The 16,005-nt window shown below is 38.9% G+C and overlaps 3 protein-coding genes, 1 long non-coding RNA gene and 2 other non-coding genes across 8 annotated transcripts in view; 3 read left to right on the top strand and 3 right to left on the bottom strand.

Moving 5' to 3' along the window:
- gpalpp1 (GPALPP motifs containing 1) lies at positions 1-2,916 on the top strand. The gene is made up of 7 exons (XM_023953383.2): positions 1-210; positions 321-444; positions 531-611; positions 1,466-1,724; positions 1,877-2,041; positions 2,125-2,229; positions 2,336-2,916. The coding sequence occupies exons 1-7, from the start codon at positions 126-128 to the stop codon at positions 2,552-2,554; spliced, it is 1,038 nt and encodes a 345-aa protein (XP_023809151.1). The 5' UTR covers positions 1-125; the 3' UTR covers positions 2,555-2,916.
- Positions 2,917-2,954: 38 nt separating this feature from the next.
- gtf2f2a (general transcription factor IIF, polypeptide 2a) lies at positions 2,955-8,391 on the top strand. 2 transcript variants are annotated; one of them, XM_004067084.5, is made up of 9 exons: positions 2,955-3,111; positions 4,210-4,283; positions 4,547-4,571; positions 4,926-5,064; positions 6,520-6,573; positions 7,105-7,186; positions 7,330-7,426; positions 7,550-7,693; positions 7,842-8,391. In XM_004067084.5, exons 1-9 carry the CDS (start codon positions 3,046-3,048, stop codon positions 7,962-7,964), a joined length of 804 nt encoding a protein of 267 aa, XP_004067132.1. In that variant the 5' UTR covers positions 2,955-3,045; the 3' UTR covers positions 7,965-8,391. The 2 variants fall into 2 exon arrangements, with proteins under 2 accessions (XP_004067132.1, XP_004067133.1); XM_004067085.5 differs by lacking the exon at positions 6,520-6,573.
- A 2,433-nt stretch (positions 8,392-10,824) lies between these two features.
- Positions 10,825-12,881, bottom strand: LOC101158341 (uncharacterized). The gene is made up of 3 exons (XR_177336.5): positions 12,741-12,881; positions 12,061-12,139; positions 10,825-10,991 (listed from the first exon to the last, which is right to left on the bottom strand). It is a non-coding gene; the product is annotated as an uncharacterized LOC101158341 (long non-coding RNA).
- Positions 11,538-11,668, bottom strand: LOC111947250 (small nucleolar RNA SNORA31). Its single transcript, XR_002873070.1, has one exon. It is a non-coding gene; the product is annotated as a small nucleolar RNA SNORA31 (small nucleolar RNA).
- Positions 12,221-12,354, bottom strand: LOC111947251 (small nucleolar RNA SNORA31). Its single transcript, XR_002873071.1, has one exon. It is a non-coding gene; the product is annotated as a small nucleolar RNA SNORA31 (small nucleolar RNA).
- A 739-nt stretch (positions 12,882-13,620) lies between the features above and the next one.
- Positions 13,621-16,005, top strand: part of LOC101156479 (protein TANC1) — a 39,308-nt gene continuing 36,923 nt past the window's right edge. The window contains exons 1-3 of one of the 2 annotated variants that reach the window (XM_020712897.3): positions 13,621-13,724; positions 13,867-13,955; positions 15,004-15,201. In XM_020712897.3, coding sequence (XP_020568556.1) covers positions 13,880-13,955; positions 15,004-15,201 — 274 coding nt within the window. In that variant the 5' untranslated portion in view covers positions 13,621-13,724; positions 13,867-13,879. Of the gene's footprint in view, positions 13,725-13,799; positions 13,956-15,003; positions 15,202-16,005 lie in introns of those variants that run through there. The other variant, XM_011490573.4, reaches the window with a different exon arrangement.

The raw sequence follows: 16,005 nt of genomic DNA, 5'->3' as shown, positions 1-16,005 counted from the left end.
TATTTACTTCCTGTGTAAAAGGTCAAAAAAGCTTTTTATGGACGATCTTCGTTTTGTGGTTTGTGAAGTGTTTTATGTCGTTTAACAAAATCTGATGAAAACAGTGAATTAATTCAAAGTCCAAAATGTCGTCGGAAGACTTAATTGGACCTGCTTTGCCTCCAATGTTTCTAAAGGAGAGCTCCGAGGACGAGCTTAATGAAAATGACTGTAAGTTAAGGAATCAACATCCAAGTATAATTTTTGTTGCTACGTCAGCAGTTCATGTTAACTCTTGTAGAAGTATTTTTGCTTTAGTTTGATATCTATCTTTTCTGCAGTTGCTGGGCCGGCATTGCCTCCCGGATACAAACGGGAAGAGGCGTCGAGCTCTTCGGATGAAAGTGAGCCGGAGATCGCCAGGAAAAGAGCAAAGACGGGGCACAGCGCTGGAGACCGGCCTGAGTGGGTTCACTAAAGTGTTTCAGGTTCGAATCCCAATACATTGTCTCTATAGCCAAATAACGACATTGGATTCGGTCTCTGTGCAGACAGAGCAGTAATGAAGATGACGGTTTCTTTGGGCCAGCTCTGCCTCCAGGATTTAAGAAACAAGAGAGTTCTCCTGAAAGGTGAGCAGATGCCCTAAGAAATGTTTTTAATGGACTATAAAAGTAAAAAAAAAAAAAAAAAAAAGAAACTATCGTTTGAACTGTTTTAATTGTGATTGTGCATTTTTCTGGTTAGGATGGAGGCAGGAAACTCACTGATCATCAACTGTTAATTAACCTGTTTTATTGTAGACTCTTTTGTCATAGTATGACATTTGCCTCTATAAAACCCTGGTTCAAAAAGACTTAAAGATTTATTCAGAAACGGCAAAGTATAGAGAAAATACAGCAGCAAAACAAGCCTAAAGTTAGACCTAAAGTTAGATTTGAGGTGTTCCTGCAGAAGTGCGGCTTTAACTCTCGCCAATGTGGAGGTCTAGATTAAGTCGGCAGTCGTTATAGATTTTGTTCCTCGATCCTCAGTCTTGCTCTGATGATTTTTTCACACAGAAATGGCTTTTTTGTCCTCCAGCTTTTCTAAGCCAACTGCTATTTTTTTCCCAGTTATTCAAAATTATATCACTTTCCTTGTGAATTGACAACAGCTTTATTGTCAGACTAGTGCTCATGTTTTTTCTTTCTTGGAAACCAAACCAAAAATGCTCAAACCAGCCCACAGAAAAAAACCCTCTTTTTTTAGAGGGGCTGTTGATCAGTGACACCCAACTGCAGCTACTAGGTCTGAGCGCCATTTAGAGGTACTTACTACCCTCCTATTTTCATTACATTTTGGTCATTGCAGACAGTTGTGGTGTGGTTTGATTAAAGTCAATACTTCCATCATATTTTTGTTCATTCCCACATCTATAAAGGAACCAGCAAATTAGGGCTAACAAACTATGCCAGTTGATAACATTTTTACATTATTTTTGAAGGCGCCCCATTGTTGGTCCCGCCCTGCCCCCGGGGTTTTGCAAAGCAGCACAGAATCAAGAGGATGACAGTGATGGTGAAGATGGAGAATGTCTCCCAGGGCCCGCTCTACCTCCAGGCTATTGTGCTGAATCCTCCAACAGTGAGGGAGAGGATGAGGAAGTGATTGGACCCATGCCTGCCAAAGGCCCTGTTCAAAACTCTGTGGCCCTTGATATTGAGCGCCGAGCAAAACAGATGAAAGACAAGCTGACAGGAGTTGTGAGACATCTCCTTTTTTTCTGTTTATTATCTGTTTCTTTTATAGTTAAATAGTTTTACAAATAAATTACAAACAATAGACTGTTTGTCTTTGTGCATTTTCTATGTTTTTTCCTTTGACATTTTTCTAATACTGTATTTTTGGTGGGTAGGAAACTCCTGCACTGCCAACTAGAGAAACATGGATGACTGAGCTTCCACCAGAATTGCAACACATCGGCTTGGGAGCTCGTACGTTTAAGAAAAGGACTGGTCCAGAAAATAAGGATCGCTCCATTTGGACAGATACACCATCAGACAGGGAGCGCAAAGCTAGGGTATTTATTGGAAAAGACAATAACTTTGTTTTGATGTGGCATCCACCCCCCTTTTTTTCTTAATCTTATTTTTCTTTGAATAGGAGCGTCTTGAAGGTAAGAATAAAAAAGAATCAGAGAAAAAGGATGATGTCACGCATGTTTCTAGAAAGGACTTGGAAATGGCAGAAAAGGTTTCTAAATATAATGTAAGTTGGGAAAACTTTACATATCTGCTAATCTAAATCTCAAATTTTGATTAGTGTGTCACGATGAAAATGGGGGCTAAAAGTGCTAACTTGTTTTTTTTTTCAGGAGTCTAAACGTGCCGAGTCTCTAATGACTTTGCACGCAAAGAAGATGAAAGAGAAAGCTAAGGACAAGGCGGACCAACCAGTGGAAAGAAGACCATTTGATCGCGATGCAGACCTGCAGGTGAATCGATTTGATGAAGCTCAGAAGAAACAGCTGCTGAAGAAATCTCAGGAACTAAACACGCGGTTCTCCCACAGCAAGGACAAAATGTTTTTGTAATAAATTGCTAAAACATGCATAGTCTAATTTGGACTTGCAGCAATTTACCAGCAGGGTTTCTGGAAGACTTTTTTTTTTTATAAATGTATGTACTTGTTTGTGGAAATGCAGATTGTTTGTATAATTTTGCTGGGGGGGGGGGGGGGGGGGGGTGAACATTAGTTTAAACATGATGTGTTTTTGTGACCTGTTCTGATATTGTATTTACAACCCTCTCCATGTTTTTATGTTCCTCTTTAAATTAAAATGTATGAAAGTTTTTGTTATCTTTAACCAATTTTGTTTTGACTTTCCAGTTGTATAAAATTAAAAAAAACATTATTCTTGTACCGTTTGATTAAAAAAATATAGTTCACTCGTAATTTTGGGCTGTTTGGAGGGAATTCGCGTGATTGTGAGTTTGTTCTATTTTGGACCATCGCGCTCTCCTTAGTTTAATATTCTTGCGCAAGCGTGTTGCCTGTGAGTAAAACAAGAGCAACGCCTGAAACATGTCAGAAAAAAGTGACGTTGATTTAACAGGTGCTAAGCTGAACACGGGTGTGTGGCTTGTGAAGGTAAGTGTATGGGATTTTGAATACGGCAACGAGACTGAAGACGATGCCGTGTAATTATACGGTGCAGATGCTAATGGTTACCTAGCTTAGCATTAGTTGAGTGAAACTGCGTTGTTTGTCAATAAACAATTTATACACCATGTATAATCTATTTTAACTTTTTTTTCTTTCTTTAGTAAGTCAATAATTGATATCAAACAACTGGCTTTGTTAAAACCTACGTTGTAGATAACGGCATTCAACATGATGATGCAGCCATGGATGCTAGATATTTCTTGCGTTGATTGATAGTAAATATTAATTTATTAAAATAACTTAATACAAAGCTGCACCTTTTACTTTTAAAATTATACGTTCAGTTCCCGAGAAATTTAATGTTAGTTTTGCAAACATTTTCTTAAAATATTGAGTTTTGTTTTATTTGTTGCGGCTTATTTTTGTACCAGAATTGTAAATTAAAAACTGTTTTAGAATTGGGAGCATATATGAAAAACAGCAAAAGTTATACATTGGATAGCATGATGATAATAAGCCAGTTAGCAAATATCATTTATGAAAACGGACTCTGAAAATGGTGAATAAAAGCAACACTATGGTTCCTGTAAATTCTGTTGACCTTCTTTTTACTATAAAGCCATAAATTAGTAAAACACTGCCTTCAAATTAACTTCTAAAGTAACAATATATGAATATTTTAATTGAAAGAACTGTCTATTAATTTCTTTTGGGAACATTTTTAGCTTTACATTTGAGTTCCACCATTCATGACTGCATACGGAAGCAGTATTTTTTGTTTAATGTATTTAGTTTATTGTCCCCGTTAAACTAATGAACAAAGACAAACAAACAAAAACAAATACTTTTGTAGACAGATCAGAAGTGTGATGAAACTATATATTAAAAACTTTAAATGTTCCAATTTTGTCTGAAGAAGTATTCGATTAGTAAACTCCCTACATTCTACATACATAACATAAACTCCAAGTGTTTTGCTACTTACAGTTCCAAACTATTATTGTTGCAGGTTATTTTTATTTCTTGTGCTTTTCTTTTTGAGATGTATATTTGGTTATGATCTTTGAACACTTCTTTTCTCAGGTACCCAAATACCTGGCACAGCAATGGGCAAAAGCAACGGGCAGAGGCGAGGTCGGGAAGCTCCGAATCATCAAGTATGTTGAAAAAAAAATCAAATGCATTTCTAAAACTGAGCAAAGATATTTTTCTTTCCCTCTTATTGAAGAATCATCAATGTATGTTGATATCATCATTATCTTTAGTAATTACGATGATGAAAACATTTTTTTAAATAGGGGTTACATTCTGTTTTAATTCTACACAATGTCAAGAAAAAGTGCTTCTTCTTTTTTACCAGGACTTGTCATTGTTGTGTTATCTAATTAGTGACATTAACCTCACTGTTATTATTTTAAAGGAAAGGAAATCTGGGAAAACCAGAGGTAGGTAGCTTTCTTTTGCATCCCAGCGATTATTTTACCGATATTACTGTGCGTTTGTGTCATTGTGTTGGACCAGACAGCATAAATCGGTAACAAAAATAAGTTTTAATACATGAATTTGAATATATCAGTGCCAACGTGAAAGTTCCTTATAAAGTGAAAATCAGAGTTAAAAAGAAGTCACTGTTACTTTGTTTTTTTAAAAATAACATTGTGTGTTTTTTTTATTCCAAAACGATTTTTTTTTAAATAACGTTTTAAAAAATCAGATTAAATCAAGTAACCTGGCTCAACATGTTTCCAAAATTATTTGTGTAAATGTATATTGTACACCATTCCTTGACCATCTCCCAGGTGTCCTTCACTTTGAACGAAGAGCTGACCATCATTGAAGGTATAGAGGATAAGACGGTGTCTGCGCCGCGTGATCATCCTTTCACCATGCAGTCAGTGGGAGGACAGATGCTGGCCGTCTTCACAGAGAGTTCATCTGGTGAGTTGTGCTCATGAGGAGCAGCACTAACCCCTGCTCGCCGTGGCCTTTGCTGCTGTCCTGTCACTTATCGGGTCATTAGATCGCAGAGGGGGGTTCTGTGTTTGTGTGATGTGGGGTCCTTCATCCTGCTTCTCTTCAAATCCAGCGTTTCTCTTGGCTTTCTTGTGTGGCTCTGTGTTGTCACTACTTCTCTGTTTCTGTGAAGTTTTCCCGCAGACTCATCATACAAAATAGGCATGCCAAATATTAGTACAATTTGTCTTCATATTGTCAGATTTGCTTCTCTTTCCTTTTTTATTTAATGTAATTTCACTTTTTTAATCAGTTGGTCATTAATTTAATCCCAATCACTAAAGATGATTTTTAGGAAAACCTTTTCTTTTTTTTTTCAGTCAATGAATTGCCACAAATCATTGCTGAATTTGTGATTGGTTTCATTTCTGCAGGGAATTTTTGGGTTTGGATCAGCTGGCCTTTTTTTAGGAATGTCAAAGGTTTACTTCAGCGTTGGATGTTGGGATGGTGGCGTTTTGCCTTTACGTTTTAACATTAATTGCCTGCCAGTGTGTCTTTAAGGGCTGCACAGTCAAAATAGTAAGACATTAGGTCTGCACGACATGAGGAAAACTAGCGATTTGCGTTATCAGTGATCAATATTGTGATGACGATATAACTTGCGATACAACAAAATTCATCATTTCCATTTCACTACAATAGTTTAATTTAAATAAGAGTCAACCTAACTTAAATTTACTCCAAATGACCCTCGTTAGAACATGTAACATAAAAGGGCTCCATCCAATTGGTCAATGATGTAAAGGAGTTTATCCAATTGGTCAAATCCATAAAGGGATTAATTTGATTTGTTAAATACTCCAAGCTGCCATAAAATTGTTTCAGCACATTTAAGGTAACCATTTATCACAATTTTTGCCGTTTTTTGCGATCTGCATATTGCACAGCTTGATATTGCGATAGCAATAAATTTGCGATATATTGTGCAGGCTTGGAAGACATCTTTTATAGTTTCTTTTTTTTTTCCAGCTGAAACCTGAAACAACAATAATTTAAACGTAAATTAAACGTACATTTGATCGACAATTCGTGAAGATGAGGTTATAATTTTCTGTCGAGTTTCTCTTAATGTTAAGATTTTAGTTTCTCCCTTATTTAATGGAAAACGATCCGTGCATCCCTGCTGGTTGTGTGTCAGCGGTGGGAGGAGGGGCCTCGTGCTTCCTTCAGGAAGGACATGCTTTGCTTCGTGCCTGCTCCGGTATCTGCCCGACCTTGCTCTGAGAAGCTGCTGTGTGAATTTAACGTTTGTGACTGGGACTAAAATCTAGATGTGGCTTTTATCGTTCGATTCCCACCCTCCTCTGTCTACCATGCCTTCCATTTTTATCCTCCCTCCCTCCCTTCCTCCCTCCCTCCCTCCATCCCTCCCTTTAGGCCAGTCAGAAGAAAGATCTGATGGCAGCAGCTCAGGGGCGGGGTCAGGTCCAGGTGAGTCCTGTTTTGCCACAGAAAGACAAAGGTGCTGTGTTTTTTTCCTTTGGCCAAGACTTTTTTTTTTTTTTCTGCCAAACTAACACTCCATGTAAGTTTGGAAGATGTGTGAAAGCATTCCATAAACTATGGATGCAAGATGTCATGTTGTGTCAAAGCAGGTGGTTTGCTGGTTTTCTGACTGGTGCTGATGAAGCTGGGCAGACTGCTGCCTGCTCTCACTGTTGATTGAAGTCTGTTCAGTTGTGGAATTCCTGGAGATACTTCTTTTCTGATGTTCTCATGTCAATGATGGTGCAAGTGGAAAGTTGGGAAATTAATGAACCAAAACATTATCTTTTCAAATGTGGATGAGAGCTTTTGTGAATTAGCATTTTATGAGTTTTAGTGAAAGTCTTTTTTGTGGGTTTTCTTTTTCTAACACCTGTATTACATCTGGTTTCACTCCTACTTTGCTCTCTTTTATTTATGATTTAAACACTTTAAGACATGCATATGTGGACCCCAACTATGATTTTCTTTTTTTAGATAAAATCGCCTTGGAGGGAGTTGTGGTTCAGAGAGCGGAGTGCAGACCTGCGGTCAGTGAAAGCTACATGAAATTGAAGAGGTGAGTTTGGTGCATTCGATGTGCTGTATGTAGCATAAAAACAATGTGAGGGCGTACATGCATAACATTATTATGACAGGTATTTATGCTGGGCAACAAAACCTTTGCACCTCAGTAATACAAGTAAGCCCTCTGTTAAACAGGTTACAAATTGAGGAGTCCTCCAAACCATCCAGGCTCTCGCAGCAGTTGTCAAAACCTGTCACCAACTACAAACCTGTGGCCAACCATGAGTACAATGTAAGACGTTTCCCATATTTGTGATTACCCACACGAAACCAGCAACATGTGCACAAAATTTGTAATTGAGCAGAGGAGGCAGTATTTAATAAACATGCTTGTTTATTTCACCATTTGCCACAGCGCGAGTACGAGAAGAAGAAGAAAGAGGAAGGCAAGAGGGCGAGAGCTGACAAACAGCAGGTTTTGGAAATGCTGTTCTCTGCTTTTGAGAAGCACCAGTACTACAACATCAAAGACCTGGTGGATATCACTAAACAGCCAGTGGTAAGTCCAAACAGGAGAGTGCTCAATCACTGGGGCGAGATTTATTTTAAAAAAAAGAGAAACGATTAACTTTCTTTATTCTGTTTTATTCTCATAGCAAAACTATGGAACTTTTTTTTCTTCTCATTGTGTCCTTTTGTTTCCTCAGATCTACCTTAAAGAAATCCTGCGTGACATTGGCATCTACAACGTGAAGGGAACCCACAAGAACACCTGGGAGCTCAAACCAGAATACAGGCATTACCAGCCTGGAGAAAAGACTGATGAATAGAGACACGATTGTACTTTTAGCTGTACCTCAGATATGAATTCCCTCTCCAGATTTTCCCAAAATAAGGTTTTAAAATGTACGAGATCAAGCCAGGTCAAAAGGACTCACTGTTTGGCATTTCCAACAATTTTTTAGTTTCTGCTCATCTTCCTGGTAACTGGATTTCATTTTTTGTCTTTATCATGGGCATCAAAAATATTTTAGTCAGACTTTTCCTTTAGTTATATATATACAATGGGGGTATTTTGTGGGTGGGGGGGGGCACACATGATGGCATGTTTTATGTTAAAAATCATTCCGATGGTTTGAGCTACTTTGACTCGATCACAATGGAATTCAGCTTTTAAGACCTGTTGCTGTATATATGAATTTTTACTGATGTTTCCTTTGAATAATTGCAATAAAATGTTTTTATTGGACAATTCAATATCCTGGTTAACTTTAAAGCTCTTACAGTTGAATGTATACAAGTTTCAGTAAAATTTCATTTTAATGGGCTTCTAGCAGAGTCAGTTGGGAGCTTTTTAGTGTATTGTGTTCATTCCTCAAAGAAACCCCAAAGTGGTGTTTTGATCCATTCATGACCCTGCTCTCTGAGTGCCAACCCTCAACCCCAATCCACAAAAACAAGCAGGTTCTCACGAGCTGACAGCAGTGACAACATCCCCTTCCAGGAAGTCTGCCCCGCCAGCGCCGCCCCCAGGTTAACACTTTCTCCTCAGAGCTAACAATGAGGCTTAAACTCTTTCCCTTTACAGTGGTGGACACAATTGTTGGTACCCCTCAGTTAAAGAAAGTCCTAAATGCTCACTGAAATGACTTGAAACGTTCAAAAGTAACAAATTAAAATTTATTGAAAAGTAAAAAATCAAAATCAGCCATTACTTTTGAGTTAACAGAATTATTTAAAAAAACAAACTAATGAAATAGGGCTGGGCAAAAATGATGGTACCTCCATGAAAGACTGAGAACTAATTGCCCGGGGGGTCATGATGAACCCAGGTATGTCATTTAATTGACATCACTGCTGTTTTCAAACCCATAATCAGTCAGTCTGCCTCTTTAAAGGGAGACAAATAGTCACGTTGCTGTTTGGTGAAAAGGTGTGAACATGGACAACAGAAAGTGAAGGAGAGAATTGTCCCAGGACATTAGAAATAAAATTATAGACAATAATCGTAAAGGTAAAGGCTATCAAACCATCTCTAAGCAGTTTGAAGTTCCTGTGATGACAGTGGCACATATTATTCAGAAGTTTAAGACCCAAGGGACAGTAGCCAACCTCCCTGAACGTGGCCGGAAGAGGAAAATTGATGACAAATTGAGGAGACGGATAGTTCGAACTGTCTCCAAAGAGCCCAGAACAACCTCCAAAGATATTAAAGGTGAACTCCTAGATCAAGGTACATCAGTGTCAATTCGTCGTTGTTTGAGCCAGAGTGGACTTCATGGGAGACGACCAAGGAGGACACCACTGTTGAAAGGAAATCATAAAAAAGTGAGACTGGAATTTGCAAAAATGCATGTTGACATGCCACAGAGCTTCTAGGAAAATTTCCTTTGGACAAATATGGTAAATGGCGTATACTTGAATAGCGCTTTCTACCTTCTTACGAAGGCCCAAAGTGCTTTACAGTCACAGTCCCATTCACCCATGCACAAACACATTCACACACTGATGGCGGCTCCGCTGCCGAACACTGGCGCCAACCTCCCACCAGAGGCAAGGTGGGGTTCAGTGTCTTGCCCAAGGACACTTCGACACATGGGCGTGCAAGGCGGGAATCGAACCTGTAATATTACGATCATGAGTCGACCGCCCTACCGCTGCACCACGGCCGCCCAGATGAGACAAAACTGAAGCTTTTTGGTAAGGCGCATCAGCTCTATGTTCATAGACTCAAAAATGAAGACTACAACGGAAAGAACACTGTCCCCACTGTGAAACATGGAGGAGGCTCAGTTCTGTTTTGGGGCTGCTTTGCTGCATCTGCCAAAGGGTGTCTTGAAGTTGTGCAAGATAAAATGGAATCTCCAGATTATCAAGGCATTCTGGATAGAAATGTGCTGCCTAGTGTCAGAAAGCTTGGTCTCAGTCACAGGTCGTGGGTCTTCCAACAGGACAACCATCCAAAACACCCAAGAATGGCTCAGAGAAAAGCGTTGGACTATTCTAAAGTGGCTTTCTATGAGCCCAGATCTGAATCCCATTGAACATCTGTGGAAGGAGCTGAAACATGCCATTTGGAGAAGACTACCATCAAACCTGAGACAACTGGAGCAGTTTGCTCATGAGTGGGCCAAAATACCTGTAGACAGGTGCAGAAGGCTCATTGACAAATACAGAAACCATTTAATTGCAGTGATTGCCTCAAAAGGTTGTGCAACAAAATATTAAGTTATGGGTACCATCATTTTTTGTCCAGCCCTATTTCATTAGTTTTTAAAAAAAATATTTGTTAAAAAACTTAATAGTAATGGCTGATTTAGATTATTTAATTTTCAAAAATTTTAATTTGTTACTTAAACGTTTCAAGTCATTTCAGTGAGCATTGTGGACTTTAACTGAGCGGTACCAACAATTTTGTCTACCACTGTAAGCGCATCCATCTTTGCAAGAGTTCGGACGTTTGCATCTGTGGGAGCAACGGACAGGCTGCTGAGGCTGTGGCCGGCTCTAGGATGACATGAAATGGGTGGTGCCTCAGATGAGTAATCTGTCAAGATGTAAAAATGGCTTACAAATATTGCTTTAAAACAAATTGTGTGCCAAAGGTAATATATATAAATATTATTTACTAAACAAGGCTTAATAGTGTGGTATAGCCCCATCTAATTTAAGGGAAAAAAACAAATTCACTTCAGAAATCCAAGTTTATTTTGACAGTCAACGGATATATTAAAATTTAACCAAGCTCAAAGGTAAACCTCAAATTTTACAAATAATTGCAACAGTTGAACAGCTGGTACAATAAAAATGCGTGCCAATCCTTCACCCACTCGACACAAAGGAGTCTCACCAACAACCTATAAGAGAAAATACAAGTCATTTTAAAAGTAGAAGTCTTTGTGAAAATGGGGTTCAAAGCAATGAAATACAAGCACCTTGTTGGTTTTGCATTTGCAGAAATGGTGGGTCTACTCTGCACAAAATATGGGAGTGCAACAGTAGGTTGACAGTTTGCCATCCCTCCCTCCACTCAAAAAGGTTGTACCATCTATAACCTTAAAAAGAAAAAGTCTAGTCCTGCCAGTATTTGCTTCCAGTTATACCTGCACCACACTTCAGTTTTTGTCTTTTGAGCATCTGCTATGCAGCAGGGGGGTTTCTGTATTATCTAGTCGCAGCTGACATCCCATGGACTGATGCCTTGCACACCTCTGCAAGGTAGTGCCCAGAGACAGAGCTGTCAAACCAGACCTACTTTGGAGCCAGATGAACCTTGGCACAATCCAGCTAACGTACTGAAAGCAGGCCATCAAAGTTAGCCATGTTTAATACAATAGAAAGACAGATTTAGTCCCGTAGACAGGAATGTTTCACAAGAAAAGCTAATATCACATCCCACAAGCTCATGTTTTCCTCAATTCATTCTGTGCTGCCATAAACAGGCAGAAAGAAAGTGAGAGGAAAACTTACTTTAGCATCTCTATGCAAACACAGAAGCCAATGAAGCCTGCTTCAGGTCTATCAGTGGATGCAGTTACAAGGCCTACTCTTAGAGCACCAGTTGGGGTGTGCCAACAGCGCCACATGGAGTGGAGTGATCGCCATTGCTAGCTCCACTCAAACTATGAGTGTGCAGGCACTACTAACCAAAATCTTGGTACAGTAGAGGGCAGCATGCACGCCCATTGGCCACCAGATCTCGCACAGCTCCACTGTCCTGCTCTTAAGTCCAAGACCTCTGAAAACCAGGCAAGCAGAAAGTGGCCAACCACGTCTATTTAAAGCTATTAAATTTGGCTTGATTTAAAAACCCACTATAAGACGTGCACTTTAGGTCTAGATGGGTTCTGGCATGGCTAAACTGGTGTTCTGGGAGCAGGCCTTTAAGTTTAATCACAACGTTAGGGGGGGTGATCAAGTACTCACCTGTATTTATCAGAAATGATGACTACCGGTAATACTTAGTCACCAACTCTTGAAGAATCTTCCATCTCTGGCATCATCTCTAAGGAAATAAAAAAACTACATTTAAAAATTAAAACCAACAAAATAAAGGCATAGATGTTAAAGAAAAGCAACTGTGTTGAACTGTCCTCCCCTCTTCAATCTGGGACGCCACAGACAAGGCGAGCAGAAAGCGCGGGGACATTTAATTTTGCATCTACAAAATTAAAACCCAGAGTCTCCAACAGATGAGAGCCCAGGCTGTCAAAGATGCAGTCTGTAACAATCAACGTAAACTACACGATATCTTGTAAGGTATGGACATTGTGATGGATCAGATTTTATTTGACATTTAAGCACTAGAAAATGTAATCAAATAGGAAATTACATAAGTCTTCAGTTTCCGTGAACGTCAACTATGGGGATAAACCATCTCCGGACCACTTTGGTTTTCAGCGGGTTTTTCGTGTGAATCATATTTGGACGCGCCACTCGACACGCATTTCGTAACTTTAATAATGCGTAAAGTCGTTACTTTAATTGTAAAAATGTAGTAGCACTGTCCAACTCCAAGAAGAAGGCAACACGTGCCAAGTACAAGTAGCTACTTTCTTTCATGCATCCCCGCCTAACATTTTAAGTTAATTTTGAAGCGTACTTACAAAACTTTTCTAGTCACAAGTTCTAGGAAACGTTTAGACTTGTTTAAAGTAAACGTGGCGACCTCACGGCATGTGGTGAGACACGAGGCAGGTCGGAAAAGGGCTAGCGACGTGTTTGCTTCACAATTTATAGTTTTCCGTGTAGCTTCTGTCGCCCACTGATGACGAAATAAGACTTTTGCAGAAATGTCTCGCCCTCGTGTTCAGATGAAGGAATTGTTTTAATGCCACGCGACGGTCAGCTTGACACCACGCAGTTCAAAAAAATGCCCATTCTGCCTGGAAACGTGATTGTTTATGGACTATTAAACATTGTTAAGTAAACCGTGGCCCACCTACAGATTTCTTAAATAAATTATTAAAAATTCATTCAGGTTTTTTGTTGACACCAGTTTACAGCTGGTAAAATGCATTTGCAATTAGTTTTCACGTTGAAAAATGTTATTTTTAGCCATTTTGAAAATAGATTTATATAATGTATCAATGTATGTATACATTTCTGAATATATTAAGCTTTTTCATTTAATAAAAGTACCCATCTTAATGACCATGTAATTTTTGTACAACTTTTTTTAGTTGGCACAACCAGTATTACATCTATCACAACTTATGCATTAAGATAATATCACGTTTTGAACCAATTTGTATTCTTCAATAGTCCATGGTCAATGCATTTCTGCAGGTAAGGATTTGTTGTAGTTTACGTTATTTTTCTCGTGCATCCACTGAATATCGCTCCTCCTGTAATTAATTATTTTTGGTTGCAATAACGCGTTTACATGTCACTTATTTGTGATCAAAGGTAAACATATCCATAATTTGATCTAAAAAATGGGTCAGTTGAGGATGCGTCAGAAATGCGTGCGCGCTCCCGCTGGTCTCTGTCAATAAATTTGGAGAAGTCGCGCCTCCCTTCTTAATTGCACTTTGAGCTTGAAGAATTTCCCATCACCTAAGCTGCCTTCAGAGAAGCTATTGAAGCAGGTAACGAACGATAGATAGATAGATAGATAGATAGATAGATAGATAGATAGATAGATAGATAGATAGATAGATAGATAGATAGATAGATAGATAGATAGATAGATATTATTAAAGCTGTGCACTTTTACTTTTATTTTGAAAGGAAGACCAAAAGCATGTTTAATGCTGTGTTTGGAAACAAGAGAGACAAGGGAAGAAAAGCAGAAGGAAAAAAGAATCAGAGACATGAAGGTAAGAACTGCTGTCTGTGCATCATGTTGGTTATAACAGTAATTCTTTTCTTTAATTACAATTATGTGGTCCAGAAACAGGTCTTTTTTATGATGTTACTCTGTATAACATTTTTTTTTTATTTTGCCTCTAATGCTGGGCTTCTCTTCTCCTGGGTGATTTACCAAGAGCTCTTTTAATTAGCCTAATTTTCTCAGTGAATGCTGTCCTTCACGCACTCCCACTGCTTGCGTAAAAGTGTGTCATGCGAAGTTAGAGTGAAACATTATGACCTATTAAACAGTGAGATTCCCTAAATGTTGCGAGTGGATTAAAGGAGATCATTCTGTGGATTCAGAGAGGTGAGGCATCTGCAGTGACCACTGGGAGTTTTACTTTTGGTTCAGTCGTTTGTTCTTTTCCATGGACTGAACCAACTGCAGCATGGAGAGAATAGATTAAACATAAGCAGAAGTTAGTATTAAAGCCACCATGTTGCTCATAAATATTAGATGGAGGACTGCACCAGGAAACAAGAACAGAATGGAGGGTAGAGAAGTGTGTCAGTCTCATTAAAATAATATAGAGTGGTGCAGCAGATTGGCATGGCTCTTGGCTCCTCGTCTTATCTTTAGAAACATGTGCTGTAGACAGAATACTGGGTGAGTTTGCTCGACCGCATGATGGACCCATGATTCTTTATTTTGTACACAATAAAACTTAATTGAAAAACAGACTAATTCATTCAGGAGATGGTGAAAGAATTACTGCTGAGTGCACTGTATGAATTGTGTGCAATAATTTTAAATGTCAAATGGGTGTTAGTTAATATTTGTTTAAAGGCTATGGGCCAGGCTTAATGGCCGTAATTACAAAGAACATTAAAATGATTTAAGTGGTTTCATTTGCAGTGATTGAAGTCTGTTACATGAGTTTGATGCTGATGGGTTTAATAGATGTTCTGATGTTGCCAACTTTCAATTGACAGCAATATGCCCCCCCAGCCCAAAGTGATGCCACCTATGCAGACATATTATCTGGGAAACTAACCATCTATCTGCTAAATCAGGTGAAGTGTTCAACTCTAGCACCCTGCAGAGGAGAAGAGGCCGGGATGCCACTCACAGCCACAATCACACCACCAACACCGATAGCCCATTTAAACTGATGAGACTCACTAAGGGGGTGTCAATTTCTTTGCCGTCGTCGCCTCTTCTCCCTCGCCAGGCGGACATCCCCCCCTCTCGGTCCTGTGTCAAGTTCCCAGGTAGGTATCTCTGAATCAGTGAAATCAGTGATGGGGGCTCCTTTGGAGTGGTGCAGTGAGGACAGGAGGGCTCTGGCTTTAATTGAGAGAACTCTAAATACACGTGACAGTTCTGTCTGCATTACACAATCATCTAGTCCATGTCTTCAGGGCACTAAAAACATGGCACTGATTGTTTAAATGAAATAATTTAGCAAACTAACTAAAAGGAAGAAATCAATTAATTAGGAAGGTCATAACAGAAATGTATTATTAGACTTAACATAGTTAAGTATGAGTATAAAAATATTGAAAACTCATTGAAGTATGCACTTGAACACAAGTAGTTCTGCATAAAGTTGATGACTTTTCAATTAATTTCATTAATTGAGTAACTAATTGAGTGTCATTTCATCCAAAGTTGGGTAGATAATGTTTCAAAATCCCTTAAAGACCCACTCCAATGAAAATTGTGTGTTTGGTATTTTTAACATGTCCTTGTGGTATTTTTCTGATGAGGGAAGAAATTTATAAAGAAAATTAAGATTTAAATAGCATTTCTGGGTATTTCTCTATTCAAGTCCTTGTGAATCATGAGCAGATGAAAAAATACGGCTTGAAAAAGTTTGAAGGTGTGATGCAGAAGGTACAACATCAAGCTGTAAACCCCCTGCTCTGATTCTGATGCATCCACTTGTAGACAAATAGATCCATGAACATCTTTATTTTCGTCATCTGAGCTGGTATCTGGCTCAAAACTGTACTGCTGGATAGCTTCAATATTGCTTGCCATTTTTGTTACACCAGTAATGTTTGGGGTTGTGA

The sequence above is a fragment of the Oryzias latipes genome, chromosome 3, assembly GCF_053564925.1.
Source record: "Oryzias latipes strain Hd-rR chromosome 3, Olatipes_Hd-rR_3.1".
NCBI lineage: Eukaryota > Metazoa > Chordata > Actinopteri > Beloniformes > Adrianichthyidae > Oryzias > Oryzias latipes.
The sequence above is the reverse complement of the archived record's forward strand: the minus strand, read 5'-3'. Positions and strand labels throughout refer to the sequence as shown.